The 14652-nt window shown below is 48.9% G+C and overlaps 1 protein-coding gene across 2 annotated transcripts in view; it reads right to left on the reverse strand.

Moving 5' to 3' along the window:
* VPS13C (vacuolar protein sorting 13 homolog C) overlaps nucleotides 1-14652 on the reverse strand; it is a 75129-nt gene that overhangs the window by 30800 nt on the left and 29677 nt on the right. For both annotated transcript variants that reach the window (XR_006415538.1, XM_044438615.1), the window contains exons 29-50: nucleotides 14120-14282; nucleotides 13884-14000; nucleotides 13017-13120; nucleotides 12411-12578; nucleotides 11521-11825; nucleotides 11279-11426; nucleotides 10632-10740; nucleotides 9870-10003; nucleotides 9509-9665; nucleotides 9131-9210; nucleotides 8600-8659; nucleotides 8267-8423; nucleotides 7717-7833; nucleotides 7136-7239; nucleotides 5857-6024; nucleotides 5103-5407; nucleotides 4358-4502; nucleotides 3755-3911; nucleotides 3395-3519; nucleotides 2520-2689; nucleotides 1250-1488; nucleotides 589-818 (exon numbers count right to left, since the gene is read on the reverse strand). Coding sequence is in view for 1 of the 2 variants with exons in the window: in XM_044438615.1 (XP_044294550.1) it covers nucleotides 589-818; nucleotides 1250-1488; nucleotides 2520-2689; nucleotides 3395-3519; nucleotides 3755-3911; nucleotides 4358-4502; nucleotides 5103-5407; nucleotides 5857-6024; nucleotides 7136-7239; nucleotides 7717-7833; nucleotides 8267-8423; nucleotides 8600-8659; nucleotides 9131-9210; nucleotides 9509-9665; nucleotides 9870-10003; nucleotides 10632-10740; nucleotides 11279-11426; nucleotides 11521-11825; nucleotides 12411-12578; nucleotides 13017-13120; nucleotides 13884-14000; nucleotides 14120-14282 (3462 nt within the window). In the remaining variant the exon portion in view is untranslated. The remainder of the gene's footprint in view (nucleotides 1-588; nucleotides 819-1249; nucleotides 1489-2519; nucleotides 2690-3394; nucleotides 3520-3754; nucleotides 3912-4357; nucleotides 4503-5102; nucleotides 5408-5856; nucleotides 6025-7135; nucleotides 7240-7716; nucleotides 7834-8266; nucleotides 8424-8599; nucleotides 8660-9130; nucleotides 9211-9508; nucleotides 9666-9869; nucleotides 10004-10631; nucleotides 10741-11278; nucleotides 11427-11520; nucleotides 11826-12410; nucleotides 12579-13016; nucleotides 13121-13883; nucleotides 14001-14119; nucleotides 14283-14652) is intronic.

Raw genomic sequence — 14652 nt, forward strand, 5'->3', positions numbered from 1 at the left:
GCAATTCGTTCGCTGGCTTTGGGTAGGCATAGCCAGGTACCTTTGGAGGGCTCTCTCTCTTCTACGGCCTCCTCTCATTCTCTCCCTTGCCTGGCACAGCCGTGGCGAGAAGGGGCCCGGAGGTATCACTGCCTGGCTTGCTCTCCATCAAGCAGCCCAGCAGCTGCAATGATGCAGAAGAGGAAGCTGAGTGACAGTGGCTGGAATGTCATGGGGGGAGCCAACCCCCTGAGCAAGGGCCTGCTGGGCAGATCTTGCCCTCAAGCGCTTGGAGCCAACTCTGTTAGCAAAGCAAGGCAAACCAGAGGCACGGGCTGCCAGGAGCAAGTGTCGGATGCAAGTCTGAGGGCCCCTTTGCCGAACGCAACCAACCACCAGGCAAGCTTCGTGGACGCTGCAGGCCTCAAGAAGCAGCATCCCGAGATCGTGCCGTGCAAGGGGAACGGAGACACGGAGCTACCCCTCTGATTCTGCGCCCAGCCACACGTGGAGAAGCAGCTCCCCGGCACGGCGAGGAGAGGGCAAGCAGGCCGCAGGAGGCGTTCCCACGAGCGCAAAGCTGCTTGCCAGGTGCGGGGACGCACTTACCGTGGTGACGTTCTTTTCCCCTTTCTCTCGCAGGAAGGGGCAAGCCAGCACTTTGAGGTCGAGCACCTGGGCGGTCATCTGCCGAGCGTGGGGGCCGCTGGACAAGCTGAAATCACACTGGAACGAGGCTGCTAAGGCCGGAGCACCAGCCTTTGTCAAGTTGGCGACAAACACGATTTCGGGATCCATGATCCGTGCTAAGATGGTCATGTTGGGCCATGGAGATCCATCTATAAGGTTTAAATTCAATTTATTATTGACCTAGCAGTAGAATCAAACGTATGCACTGACATTTTTATTGCGGCAGCATTGCATTTCCGAAAGTTCACCCTTGGTTTGCACTTGGGAAAGAGAGAGAGAGAGAGAAGGAAAGCAGAAACAAGCAGGCAAAATTCCCACTGGATTCTAGCTCTTCTTCCTTGTGCCAATAGAAGGATCCATACTATGTTACGAATTCCTTCTCAAATTCCCCCCAGGGGATCATAATCTTACTTTTCCAGAAACTTCACGGACAGCTCTCACAAAGCCATATTTGATGCACAAAGACCCTGGCCCACACCATCATAAATCTTGGGTGAATCCAAGGAGCTTCAACATGGCAGCTGTGCTTATGGCTTTTGGAGTAACAGCAGCAATCCCGAGATGCGCTATCTTTGCTGACCTTTCTCCGGCCGAGGTTTTCCATGGGTGGTGTGCTTTAACTGAAACTGGGTAGATGCTTCCGGTGAGGCTGCAGGCACTGACTTGACAAAGAAATCAGCTACCGTCAATAGGAACTCCACGCTGGCGCACAGGTACAGCTTGTCCAGGACAGCAACGATTTCACTCCTGCTTTTATTCTGCTTGTAGTTGATCTCGATCATGACACTGTCCATTTCACCGTCTTTCTTATCTATCATCCTGAAAAATCAACGCATGGTCAGGATAAAGCAGCTGCAGAACGGATATGCCAACACCCATCATGAGGATCCGTCTTTCACCTTTCTCGTTTGCTTTTTATTTCTGCCAAACTACTTTTGATGAAGTGGTGTATGAAAAGGATACGAAAAGGCAGAACCTGCCACGCTTAAGACGGCAACATGGGAAGTGCCTCGTTGACTCAGACAAAAGGCCCGTTGAGTCCAGCGTCCCGTTTGTGCGGTGCCTGGCTGCCATTTGTGAGAAGCCCACAAGGAGCAGGAAGTGCACTGGTGCGTCCACATTTGTGGTCCGCGGCAACTGCTACACAGAGAGAGACTGACACCACCGGTGGCCAAATTTAGTCTGTGATCTACCACTATCAACTGCTCCCCTCGGTTGTCTGCATGGTCTCCTAGACCAGCGGCTCCCAAACTGTGTTCCGCAGAACCCCAGGGTTCCACAAAAGCCTCACAGGGGTTCTGCAAAAAATCTCAAAAATCAAATTTAAAACAAGTTTCACGATAGAATCACAAGGCCAACTATTCGATCGTCAGTTGGCTTCCAAGCAGCAAACCAGGAAATGCATCCCATCATTTGGTTTCCAGGACTCTGTTGTGCAGTGTTGGAATAATCCAAAGAATTCGTTTGGGATATTATCATATAATCACTTTATTCATTTGTTATATTTAAAATGTTTTCCCTTTATTTCCAAACCTACGACATTATGCAGAGCACTCAGACAAGAGCAGCAGATGAGGACAGGTGTTGAGGGTTCACAATGCTTAGTAAAAATCAGGGATAGAATTAGGGTTCCACAAAAATAAGCGTCTCCAGAAAGGTTCCATGACCAAAAAAGTTTGGGAACTGCAGCCCAAGACAATAAAGCTTAATGGGGGGGGGGGCAATCTGGTTTTTTTCATGTATGACACATAGTTATGGTAAGAGCTCTCAAAGTATTAATCATGCTATCTCTCAGTCTCTAGAATCCACAGGCAAAAGGAGGTGTTAGGAAACATAGCAAGGTAACTCACCTAGAAGTTGCCCTCAGGATCCCTTCCCGCAGATCATCCAGCGTGCATGTTTTCAGCTTGGTATTGAAGTCTAGAGAGCCATTTGAAAACATCTGCCCAGATGACCTCATGAGGTGCAGCCGGAGCTCCCCCAGGCGTGAGCTCTTGTTGTGCAGGGAAAGCTGAGATTCCTGCAGTGTGCAAGAAGAGCCAAGACAAGGAGTTGCACGTGGAGCCCGGAAGACTCTCCGGAAATGCTTTGCTATCCTCTAGCTCGGTGCAGTACAGAAAAGCACAAATCCTTTTCAATTGGGTTTTAAGTTTACAAAGGGAAAGAAATGCCAATCCAGGGACCTCTCTTGTAAAAGCTGCAATGCTTATCATGAACAAGGAACGGAAATTAGAATGGCAACCCAGAATCTGGTTCTCAAGTGTGTAAAACCCCTCTGTCTCTGATGCTGCACCATGCGTGCCAAAGTTTATGTTGCCAAATTGCCCCAACTAGCACACTGGGGCATGTGCCACAGGCCTGGCAGTACTAAATGTCTGGTGAAAGATTCCCCAGAGCAAGCTTGCACTTCACCTCCGTTAAAACACATTTCTGCATAGAGATATGAGAGGGAGAAGGAGGCGTGCAAAATAAAAAAGGAACGGAGATTAAAAAATAGAGAGGAAGAGGAATGACTTGAGCAGAAGGGAGGCAAGGGGGGAAGTGTGGAGCTGCATGGGAAAATCAATCAGGCAATCCACGGAACGTGTTTTGCCAGCCACCCATGCTAAATTCAGCTGACTTTGTCTTAAAATGATGGGATAGCATCCCACATTAGGTTGCTCTGATTCAGCCTGTATGTAGCAGAGACAAACAAAACTAATTTACATGCCAGGATGTCACAGACCTGATCAACGTCGGTATTGTAGAGCACAATGGAGAGGGATTCAAAGTTAAAGTGAAACTTGAGTGTCACATTCTCCTTCGGGGGAGTTTCACAAAGATCTTTCTCTCCTGAAGCGGTCACCGTACCTGAAATATTTAGGAATGAAAGATGCATGCTCAAGGCAGCAGCAGTGTGGCCCCTGAAGATGAATGCTTTGAATTATTCCCATTTAATAATTATAAAGAGATACGTAAAATGCTCAAAACCCCTGCTCAAGGCTTCATGTTTCTATTTTACCTTGCTGATGATCATGGCAAAATAAAGAGCTTCTGTCAGACCCCAGTTTACAAAAAAGTAGCTCAGCTTCGGGAAGAAAAATACCTTTGCCGAGATCAGCAACAGCTTCACTTTTGCCCCTTTGGAATTTCTGCCCCGGAGCTTCTGGCAAGGTCGATGGTGCGACCCTGGCGCCTGTATCAGCAAGATTTTCCAACAAGATTTTCATGAGCAGTGTTAAGTCATCTTGGCAGAGGGAGATCTGCAAGGTAGGAAAATCCATTATTCGCATCTAGGAAGCCCATTTCCAAAGCAAAACACAACAGATTGCAATTCCCATCTTCACAGCCACCCTTAACAAATGCGGGACTGATTCCCAGTCCCTGTGATGCATTAATGCGGGTGAAGTGGGCCAAGGAATGCCCGCTGGCTTTCCTGGGGTCACAGCGCTTGGGGGAAAGCATCACAGAAACCGCTCTGGTTTTATGGGCGTTTGGCCCTGCGAACATGCGCCTGGGAAGAGTCAGGAAAAGCAGTCTGACCTGGAGAGGGAGGTATGCCTAGCTGCAAAATGCTTTGTGAAAGAAGCCCCTTTTGCAGCAACAGGAGCCTTGGTGCAGCCAAGATCGACGTAGTCCAAGCTGGACTCGCCCCCCCCGGCTTCACCTGCATGGCATGTGGTTCTGTCACGATCTTCCAGGACCTTACCTCCATAGCCTTTAAGTCCCCCTCGATCGCAATCCCCGGGATCTGCGGATACCATGCTGCGGCCAGATTTCTCTCCACCGACAGAAGCATATTTACTGGCTGCAAAATTTCAATCTCTGGCTGAGCACCACTGGCTATTACGGTCCTGCAAGGCAAGGGGAAGGGACGATGGGAGGCAGGCCCATGTGGACGCAGGTGCCCCAGTCAGAGCCAGGCCCTGGTCCATCCAGCCTAGCAGCACAAGCTTTGGCTGGCTGCACGACTCCAAGGCCTACCAGGTCCATCTTTCCCTGTGGGTGGATCACTCCCCCCCGGAGAGACTGCGACTTGGACCTGGGGTTTCCGGCACCAAAGTTTATGCTCCGTCACGGATGGAGCAATGACCTCCCACCTCAGTCTTTTGATAACCAACTGGATACTACGGAGAACACAAATATATAAAGCTTCATGTTACTCATCTCTGGAAAGCCACTTCATTCTTATTCTTTTTTCCTTTTTTTGCTTCCCATTAATCAAACCCAGCTGCCACCTTCAGATGACCCACCCCTATAACTATTTCCATGTTCCGGTTGGGAATCAGCTTTCCTGAGCTATGTTAAAGCAGCGTCCCATGGCAAAAATCCCACTAAGCTGATCGTGGAAAGTTTCTGTGTGCTCCGCTCTCCCCCAGTGTGACATCTGCCTTATTGTTTTCTTTCGGCCAAGGATTCTATTCAAGCGAGAAAGGAGAGTGCAGCACTTATACCTTGACATTTTTAAGTGAGTTAGATGCACATCCATTTTGTCAATCACAGGGGGATTAGAAGATTCCACTCCAGGGACCAGGCTGAACCGATTCCGGACTGTGATCAAGCCAAGGTCGGCTACCAACACGTTGTAAGACACAGACGACTGTGGGATCAATATAACTGGAGCTTTCAAATCGATGTCCACGGAAAGGCGAAAGCTCTTCTGAGCAAAGTCCTTCATACTGGAAGCAGCTTTTTCTGCAGCTTGGACGGTGGCAGCACCCAGGGCTTCTTTTGCCGTTTGGAAGTTATTTAGGAAGTTCTGTGGAAAGGCAGAATGGTCCGTGTCATAAATGAACAGTCCCTCCAAGCCGCAAAGTTAATCAACTGACCGGACTGGACAGTATTCAGCCCCAGACGACGACATGTTCCTTACAGCCTGGCAAGACGTGTTCACGTGATGCAGCAGTGAGCAAACAGCACCCTGATTTCTTTTCCGGTTTTTGGTGGCAGGTCAAGGATTCACGTGCCTGAAACCTCGATGTGGCGTCCCACTCTTGCCAAGGCTCATGTCCCATCAGCACCACGCCCACAAAAGGAAAGAGGCAGGGATGCGAAAGGATGCTGCATGTTCCAGGCAACGGGGGGGGGGGGTTGCATTTCTCAGGCTTCATCCAGAAAAAAAAGTGAGTCTTTGTTTGGGAACAGCTTTTAGGACACATTTTACAATGGAAATGCGACACCAATGAGAAAGAGAGTACCATGTCTTACCAGCAGTGACATGAAGAACTGATGCAGGTATACAATCTGAATGCAGCCCACTTTCAGGGACACCTGGCCATCCACCTTGGAGGTGTCACTGTACGCCTCTCCCTCCGTCGCGTCAGGATAAAGCGACATGGCAAATCGGAAGACTTCGTCTCCCACGATCGAGACCGTCTGCAAAGACCACATTCACCACAGTCAGGTTCTTGCAGGCCTCATGCCTGTTATGATGGCGCATCTTATTTTGCCCTTTGGCCAGAAAAGGCTCTCAAAGCAGCTTGCAAAGGTTAATCGCAGGTAACCCCTGCCGTTGGCTTTGTCGTCGAAATGAAGTGGCATGAAAAAGCTAAGTACTGAGGAGGGAGGAGGGGAAAAACCAGGGCAGGCATCTAAGTATTTTCTTTCTGGCCCGGTGGGAAGTGAGCTTCTGCAGCCACCTCTCTGGCCAAAGGAGGGGCCCAGGTTGCTTCCCCCCAGTTCCGATGCTCTTCTAGGGAGGCAAAAGGTGCCACCTCCCAGCAGCCTTTAGCAGCCTTTGGTCCCCGGCCGATGGCATGGCTGAGCCATTGCTTCCCTCTACCTCTGCAGTACATCTCTCAGAATTTTTTTCATCAGGTTGTGGCAGGTATTTTAGAAATAGGAGCTTCAGAAGACATTAGGAAAAATAAGGCGCAGGTCCTTCAACAAACGAAAGAGCACCTTAACTATAAACGGAGTCTGCACAGTGTTTAAGCATCACCCAGCCGTGTTTCCAGATCTCTTTGCTGCTACGCGCACTCGAAGTGCGTTCGTGACACACACGCTCCACCTCAAGCCGCAGCCGTCCGGCACCCAAGTGAACCTGCATGCGGCCACACATGGACTTCGGGAGGAGAGCAGGCTGTGACGTGCCACGAGGCACCCGGCCCCTCGGCCAGGGCCAGCTTCTCCACCTGGCGAGCGGCAGGTGGGCAGGGAAACGCGCGGGGAAGGAGGCGCAGCCCCACCCCACTTCTTGCCGCTACTGATTCTCCTTCCGTTTTTGCTGACTTCCTTGAACCAGGCGTCAGGCGAAAACCTTTTTATTTTCCCGTCATTTTAATGCTTAATTGTTCTTAACTGGGGTTTTTATTCTACTCATGTTTTACTGTAAACCATCCTGAGACACTAGTGGTAGACAGGTTAGGAAAAGTGTGTAATCAATTAATTAATCCATCCATCCATCCATCCATCCATCCATCCATCCCGCCCAGGATGCACACGGGGCTTGCCCGCCACAGCTGTGCAACACATTTCTGAAACTCACCTTTTCATGAACTGTCTTGGGGTCCACGTTTGTTATTACGAAGTCCTGAAGCCTGGCAAAAACCTCCGTCTGCTTCACCGTGGTAAAAATAGATGCCTCCATACCTAAACAGGACAAAAATCAAAGGGGGGAAATTCAGCATTTGAGTACCAAAAGCAATTTGCTAAGACACAGTGGGGCTCCTGAAGGGAGGAGCACGTAGCTATCCTGTGGTGAGCAGCCCTCCCCTGCTCCTGTCGCCCCCGGCCCGCCCGGAGCTGCTAACCTGACAGCAGAGGCCAAGCCAGACTGCCACAGTCCTGCTTGGTGCTGGGGGCCCGGGCGAGCAGCTCTGCACTCCCTCCAGAAGCCCAGAGCACAAGAGCGTCAGCCGCTGGAAGCCGACGGCTCGCCTCCAGATGCCAACTCCACCGCCCAGAACCGCTTGGGCAGAATTAACCTCTCCGTTAAGCGAGAACTGGCCTTCATTTCAGGACACATGCTGATCCTACCCATTCAAGCACTCAACGGGGGTTGCACTTGCAAAAAGACAGGAGCAATTCTCCCTGCTCCTTACAGCATTCCAGTCGGAGGGAACTTGCCTTGGATCCGGATGTCGGCGATGTCTCCCCACTGATCGCAGACCCGCACGTTGAAGGCGCCCAGCGCGGCGGTGAGCTTCAAGTCAAACACGTCGCTCTGCGCTGCAGCACCGGGGGCTGTGCGGGAGGAAGGCGCCTGTGAGAAGGCCAGCGGCCACAGAGCCGGGAGGCACCCCTTCACACACCCCACCCCCAAGTCTGAAAAGGGAGTGACTCGAGGCCAGCATCAGTTTCCCTTTCTGAACCTTGCAATGGGACTCCCTACGCATTCGTGGCAATTTGCACAGTGTTTGTTTTCTCCAGCTGGGAGGCCAGAGGTCTGGAACGGCCACTCAGACACGCAGCACGTGAGCCAGGACTCGTAAAGCTTAGCCTGTGCGGAAAGCCCTTCAGGACGAGGCCTTAGCTCGGTGGCGGAGCGCGTGCTTCGAGCGTAGCGTGCGGCTCGCCCTTTTCCTTCCCCTGCTAAAGCCATCGGCAACTTGCAGATGAATTCATCCCCGCAGGCCTTCATTATCGGAGTTCAGAGAGCGGGGCTGTGTTAGAATACCTGGTTTCGCGGGGACAGCTTTGGGCTCCTCCACCAGCGTCTTCGCCCCCGCCCCCTTATCGGTAGCTGCAAGGCCGCTTGAGGCGTAAGTGAAAAGGTTCATGATGGAAAGCAAGGCCTCTGTGTGCAGCAACAGGTCTAGTGACGAAAAAGACACCTAAGGGAGACATCAGAGGAGCCAGTGAGAGCTTAACATTAGCTCTTCTCTTACATGACCCTGCTCTTTCTTTACTGTTTTGCAGAACATTTACGATATTGGGTTTTTTTAAGAGGCGACACCCCAAGCACACCTTGCTCTGGGCAAACAGCTCAGCAGTCCAGCTCAAGACTTACTTTTAACGCCTGCTTCGTACTTTCGTAGACCTTCTCAAACTGCGGCCCATCCGGATCGGCCTAAGCAAAGAACCGAAGCACTGGGTTACTGCATGAGCTGAAGTAAGGCCAGGCCGTGGCCATTTTCAAGCAGAAGGCCCTCCGTACCTAATGCCACAGGCAGCTCTGGGCACATGTCCCAGTCCACTCTCTCCCTATCTCTGCACATGCACGCAAACACCCCCTTGCTCACCCAGACCAAGCCTGGGGGCCTGAGCTGAGGCTGTCACAGAAACACATCGTCGCCCGACTGAAAGGTAAGCATCTTTTGGAGCCCTAACTGGAGACCGTTATAAAGAGTGTGATTGTGCTCTTCGCATGCCTTGTGACGTGATTTATACAATCCCGCCATGCAATGAATTGCTTTTACGTGCCACCGCCTCTGGCTCGAGGTGGCCCTATGAACGGACGCTCTCCAAAATGTCCTGCCCTTTACAGCTCTGCTCAGCTCCTGTAAACGTGGAACAAACATGCACAGATAAAATCAGTCACCTTTATATACTCCAGCTTTAAAAGATGCTTGCCAGTTTCATCTGAAGAACTAATGATATTCAGTGGATCCCCTTTGGCATCTGTAAATAAAAGACAAGGTGCATTTACAGGTCCCTGAGCTGCTTACCACCACAATATTTATTTCGCAAGATCGTTAATGCAACCAACTCTGTAATTTGGCAAAGAGGGGTCTTGACTAGCTCGCTTTAAAATCAGAGCATCTAAACACAGCTGCAAATAACCCGATGGACAGGGAATCAATGCTGCAATGCAGAAATGGGGCTTGTCAGAAGGCGTGGGGGACCGGGGCCACGCAGAGAATTGCCTGCATCATCCAGCTGCCCTCCTCTGCCACACACTCTATTGCGCCACACTCACCGGTGAATTCCAGGCATTTCATTTCAATTTTTTTGAGATATGCTGTAGCTGTCATATCGTGAGTTTTAACTCGGCTTTCTGTTCCAAGCTGCAGCACTGTTAATATATGCAAGGGGAAGCTCTGCTTCTCGACCTGTTTCATCAACCTTACTACAACCTGAGGAAGAAAATAAAAACGTATTAGAGGAACTGCATTATAATTAGAGATGATCTCAAGGGGTTGTTCTCTCTCCAAAAAAGCATATTTTACACAGCAAAAAGGCCCACTGTAAGAGACTGTTGTTTTAAGTTGATGAGAAAGGTAGAAATCCCACCCAAAAGCACTGATGGTTAGGCTTACAAAACAAAAAAGGTTCCGTACCCTTTGAATTTCGAAGTTAAGCAGCATACTGGTAATGTCTTCCTTTAACACTTCTTTTGATGTGCCAAATACGCTACCTTCTGATGGAATACCTTTCTCAGCTCCCAGCAACTCTGCCATGTCTTTTGTGCCACCTGTGAATTATAAGGACAGATTAGTTCCACTTCAGAAGAAGCATGATTAGAGTTCATTTGCCAAATACTTCTAGCTGTCTTTAATTCTGTCCTAACCAACCTGGATTGTTAAAAAAATAATGCCTGCTATTTTTGTGCTCTGATGCAACCATTTCTCCTGCAAAGTATTTTTCAATATTTATTATTCCTCAACAAAAACCATTCATAATATGGTGTTGCCCACTGGGATTTATTCACTTTTTAAATAAAGAGACTGCCTGTGGATTGTCAGGTATACTTTAATTAAAATGCTTCTAATAAAGGTAACTAACAAAGCGGCTTTAGTTATCCGGGGAAAAAAGAAAACAAAAAAGTCTTGTTCAAGCAGAGAAGGCAGTCCTTCCTTTAGCTTTACAGTATTCATTGGTGCTGACTGAATAAGTTAAAACAGCCTTGAAGCTTTTATCTAAAAAGAATATCATTTGTTCAGGAGATTCAAGGCCTCCTGTGATGGAAGGACTGCTTCTTCCCCATGGCTATGAAAGGTCCTAGAAATGAAAGGAGAAATCTCAAAGAAAAAGCTGTCTACAAAGAAATGAGAACACGCACACATTTTACCTTGAAGACTTGACAGATATTAACTTCTTACCTCCAATTTGTGCTCTCGGTTTGGCACCGCTCATACTTTCATCTGCTTCAGCAAGGTTTTCTGTCACTACTTTAAGCAGAACATTCAAGTCCTCTTGATTTAGGATAATCTGAAAGGTAGTGTAGAAAATCAGTCTCTCTCTCTTTAATCAAAATGGTCAACCTCCAGTGAAAAGGAATATACTAAGCTATCCACAAGAGGGGTTATTCACCTGGAAAGCCTGCCTTTGCCAATAAATTGTGACTAAGGGACACCCTAATACATGCGATGGCTTCCTCAGTTCACCCCAGATTTGTCAACAGCAAAGCATACAGTTCGTGGCTCAAAAGACTGGAGGATAAATCAAAGTCAGTTATGGATGTTCTGGGGATAAAGGAAAAAGATGAGTGCGGCACTCACCGTTGCTTCTTGCGCTGTATTGTGGAAAGCCCCTAACAAGCAGAGAACTCTTAGGGGCATTTGTGGATAGAACTGGCAGTAGCTTGTGATTCTGGCAGCGCCCCGACAATTTTCCTACCTAAGCCAGATGGGATGATCCCAGGCACTGTGCCGGAGTCTCCACTGCCTAGGGCCTAACATCTTCCCAAAAGTTCTGTGAAAATAGCAACTGGTACACAGGCACACCTTTGAAAGAGAAACTGACTCACATTCATTTCATCGAGACGCCCTTTGATCTCCAGCACTGGTATTTTGTGATACCATGTTCCAGCGAGGTTGCGATTCACAGAAAGGTTCAGATTAATAGGATGGAGAATTTGGATGTCGGGCTGCGAGAAACCTGGCTGCAAGATGGTCCTAAGTAAAAATAAAGAGTGAGACTGAAGAGATCCCAAGCAGCATTCTGACGGCTCCAATTAAGCCATAAACAGAAAAAGAAAGCCTCACTCACCTCGACATCTTCAGCTGTGTCAACTCTACATTCATTTTATCCATGATGGGAGGCAGTGGGCAGCCCTCAGCCAGCACCAAGCTGAATTGGTTTTGTATCTTGATTAATCCAAGGTCGACTGCTACAGCGTTAGAGGAAAGTGAAGACTGAGGGATGAGGATAACTGGAGCCTTAAGATGAATATCCATGGCGAGGCGGAAGCTCCTCTGAGCGAGGTCCCTCACACTTGTGGCGGCCTTTTCCGCAGCCTGGACTGTAGCAGCACTCAAGGCCTCTTGGGCAACTTGCAAGCTATTCAGAAAATTCTGCAAAAAATGAAAGGTGAGGGGGAAAGACTGCTGTTTATTTCTTCTGTGCTGTATTTTGTTAGTTATATTGCATTCTTTCCTTCCCCCAAAGATGGCTGGAGAATATTGTTCTATTTTAATATTACTGAAAATGTATCCCATTAACACGACAAAATTAGAGGACTTCAGCAGAGATCTTGGGCACTCAGAGCCAGAATTCTTTCATGCCAATATTGTCAAGAGATGGCAGCAACAGAGGTAAAAGTTCTCTCCCTACCAGAGAGCCTGTCAGTCCACTGAAGAGGGATGTCCATCCAGAGTTACCAAAGAAATGTCTTGAGAGTTTCTGTACATTTAAAGCTAGGCCAAGCTAGGAATAGTTGCAGGATACCAAAACATTTGCTCTCAGGTTTTGAGAAGAGGCACAGAAAGGAAAATATCAGGTGTAACATCATGCTGAATTTTCTCTCTCAGCCCCCTGCAACCCAGAGAAACAACCTCTTTTCATCGCATCATCCAGCCTACTAATCCAATTGGACTTGGATCTCCTGCCCTCTACGAATGGAACCATTAAAATGAAGCCCCACTAACTGCCGGTCTTACCAGGAGCGACATAAGGAATTTGTGCAGATATATAATCTGAATGCAGCCCGTTCGGAGGGAAAGCGCCCCATCCACTTTGGACATGTCAGCATAGGCTTCCCCGTCAGTTGCATCCGGAAACAACACCAAGTTGAAACTGAAGACCTCCTCGCCGACGATAGAAACCGCCTGAAAAGGGAGAGTGTGCAGGCAATTTCACTTCCAGAGCTGTGTGCTTGCATGTCGCCCATGGTGCGGTGCTTCCGAACTCAAGCACATGCAGGGACCACCCAGCACCGTCGCAGAGGTTTGTGCGATCTTGGTGAGTAGATAGACCAGCTCAGGTGTGATGTGCAGGTAGTTCTATTCAACCCACTTTGGAGGCAGGATTCTTGGTGTCTGCTGACCTTTCCTACATCAAGTCTTTCAAAGCCAGCAAGCATTCCTAGACAGGAACCCCGTACTTTACAAACCTATTCATGGTATCCTAAAAGCTTCCAACTAGTCTGCATGCCTGGAATAGTGAGTACTGCATACATTTTCCCCACTTTGAAATCAGCCCTAATGAAAAACTGTTCCATGAGTGACATCAGATATTAAAATGAGAATCGCCTTAGCATGCGATACCTTTCTATGAATTGTCTTTGAATCGACATCTGTAACGATTATGTCTTTTAACCGTGCGTAGAATGTGGTCTGACTGGACTGAAGAAACAGAGATGAGTCAAGACCTGAAAGGGGAGAATTGGCACGTTCAGTTCCAACCGTCATGCAAGCCTAATGGTCCTGAGCGAGCGAGGCTTGCTTGAAAAAAATGCAAGGCTGTTAATAGGTGCAAAGATCAGCAGCCTAACATGTCAACAACACTGTGCCCACCTGGTTGCAAATACAGGTTTTGAGGCTGTTCGGGAAAAATATTTGAGACACAGGTTCTGTGTGTAGTCAGCCCTTGAGAATTACAATTCTAGCAGGACCTTTAGAAACTGCAGGCACCACCTCAACCTGACAGGGCCTGGGGAGTGTCTTACACCAATGGCCCAGGTTGCACGTTCGTTCCATGCTGTCTTTGGGGAGCCATTTCAGTGCCGCCTGGGGCCCAAAGTATGTCTCTTCTCCTCACGTCCTCTGCTTATTAATAGCCTTATGGCCCACCTATCATGCAACTCAATGCAGGGTGCACAGGACTGCCCGGATGGTCCCGACCCAGCCATCAACAAGACTAAGGCCTGCTCTCCTTTAGCATCTTGTGCTTTCAGACCATGTGGTGCTTTTCAGGTCCACCCGAAACTGTATTGCTTTAAAGCCATTTCAGTTTCGTGTGTTCAAGCTTGTTGCCTACCTTGCACCTGAGCCAGAAATAGGAACAAAAAGGAATTAGCCATAACCTGCAAAATTATTAGAATCAAGGCCTTCTGATATATCATGGGAAAGTTCTGAGCTCATTTTAAACACAGGATGTAAATAAGCCAACACCCCCCTCGCTTTCCCCTTTACCTTGAATTTTGATTTCAGCAATGTTGTTCTTCTCATCACAAAGATTTACACAGAAGGCATCTAACTGGGCGAGCAACTTGAAACGAAACACATCCTTGTCTTTGCAGGGCTTTGCCACTGTCAGGAAGAGATTTTTAGAACACTTTTTTACCGTGATGCAGATGGACCAGTGAGGGTAATCTTTTCTAAATGCAGCAACTGGATACAGGCAGAGAGATTTTTTAAAAAAACACAACCTTTCTTTGAGTCAGTCTCTTTATGCTGCTGCTCATCCAGTTTCTGCAGAGATGGGGCATCAGGAGCATCCTGGCCCCTTCCCGGGATGACCGCCATGAGATAGCTGATGGTTGAGAGAAGAGCCTGTGTGTGGAGCAGCACATTCAAGGACGAGAAAGCCACCTGTTTGGGGGACGGGGGAGAAAGAAGTCACATGAAACCTTCTGGCCATTTTAAGGAAAAGGTAAAGGTTTCCCCTGGACGTGACGTCCAGTCATGCCTGACTCTTGCGGGCGCTGCTCCTCTCCGTTTCCTGGCTGAGGGAGCCAGCGTTTGTCCCCAGACAGTCTCCGTGGCCATGTGGCCTGCATGACTAGACACCGAGGTGCAGGAACGCTGTTCCCTGCCCACCGAAGTGGCACCTTTTCATCTACTTGCATTTGCGTGCTTTCGAACTGCAAGGTTGGCAGGAGCTGGGATGGAGCAACGGGAGCTCACCCCGTCGTGCAGATTCGAACCGGCGACCTTTCAGTCAACCAACCCAGCAGCACAG

This window comes from Varanus komodoensis, unplaced genomic scaffold (assembly GCF_004798865.1).
Source record: "Varanus komodoensis strain SLA01 unplaced genomic scaffold, ASM479886v1 scaffold33, whole genome shotgun sequence".
In the NCBI taxonomy this organism is placed as follows: domain Eukaryota; kingdom Metazoa; phylum Chordata; class Lepidosauria; order Squamata; family Varanidae; genus Varanus; species Varanus komodoensis.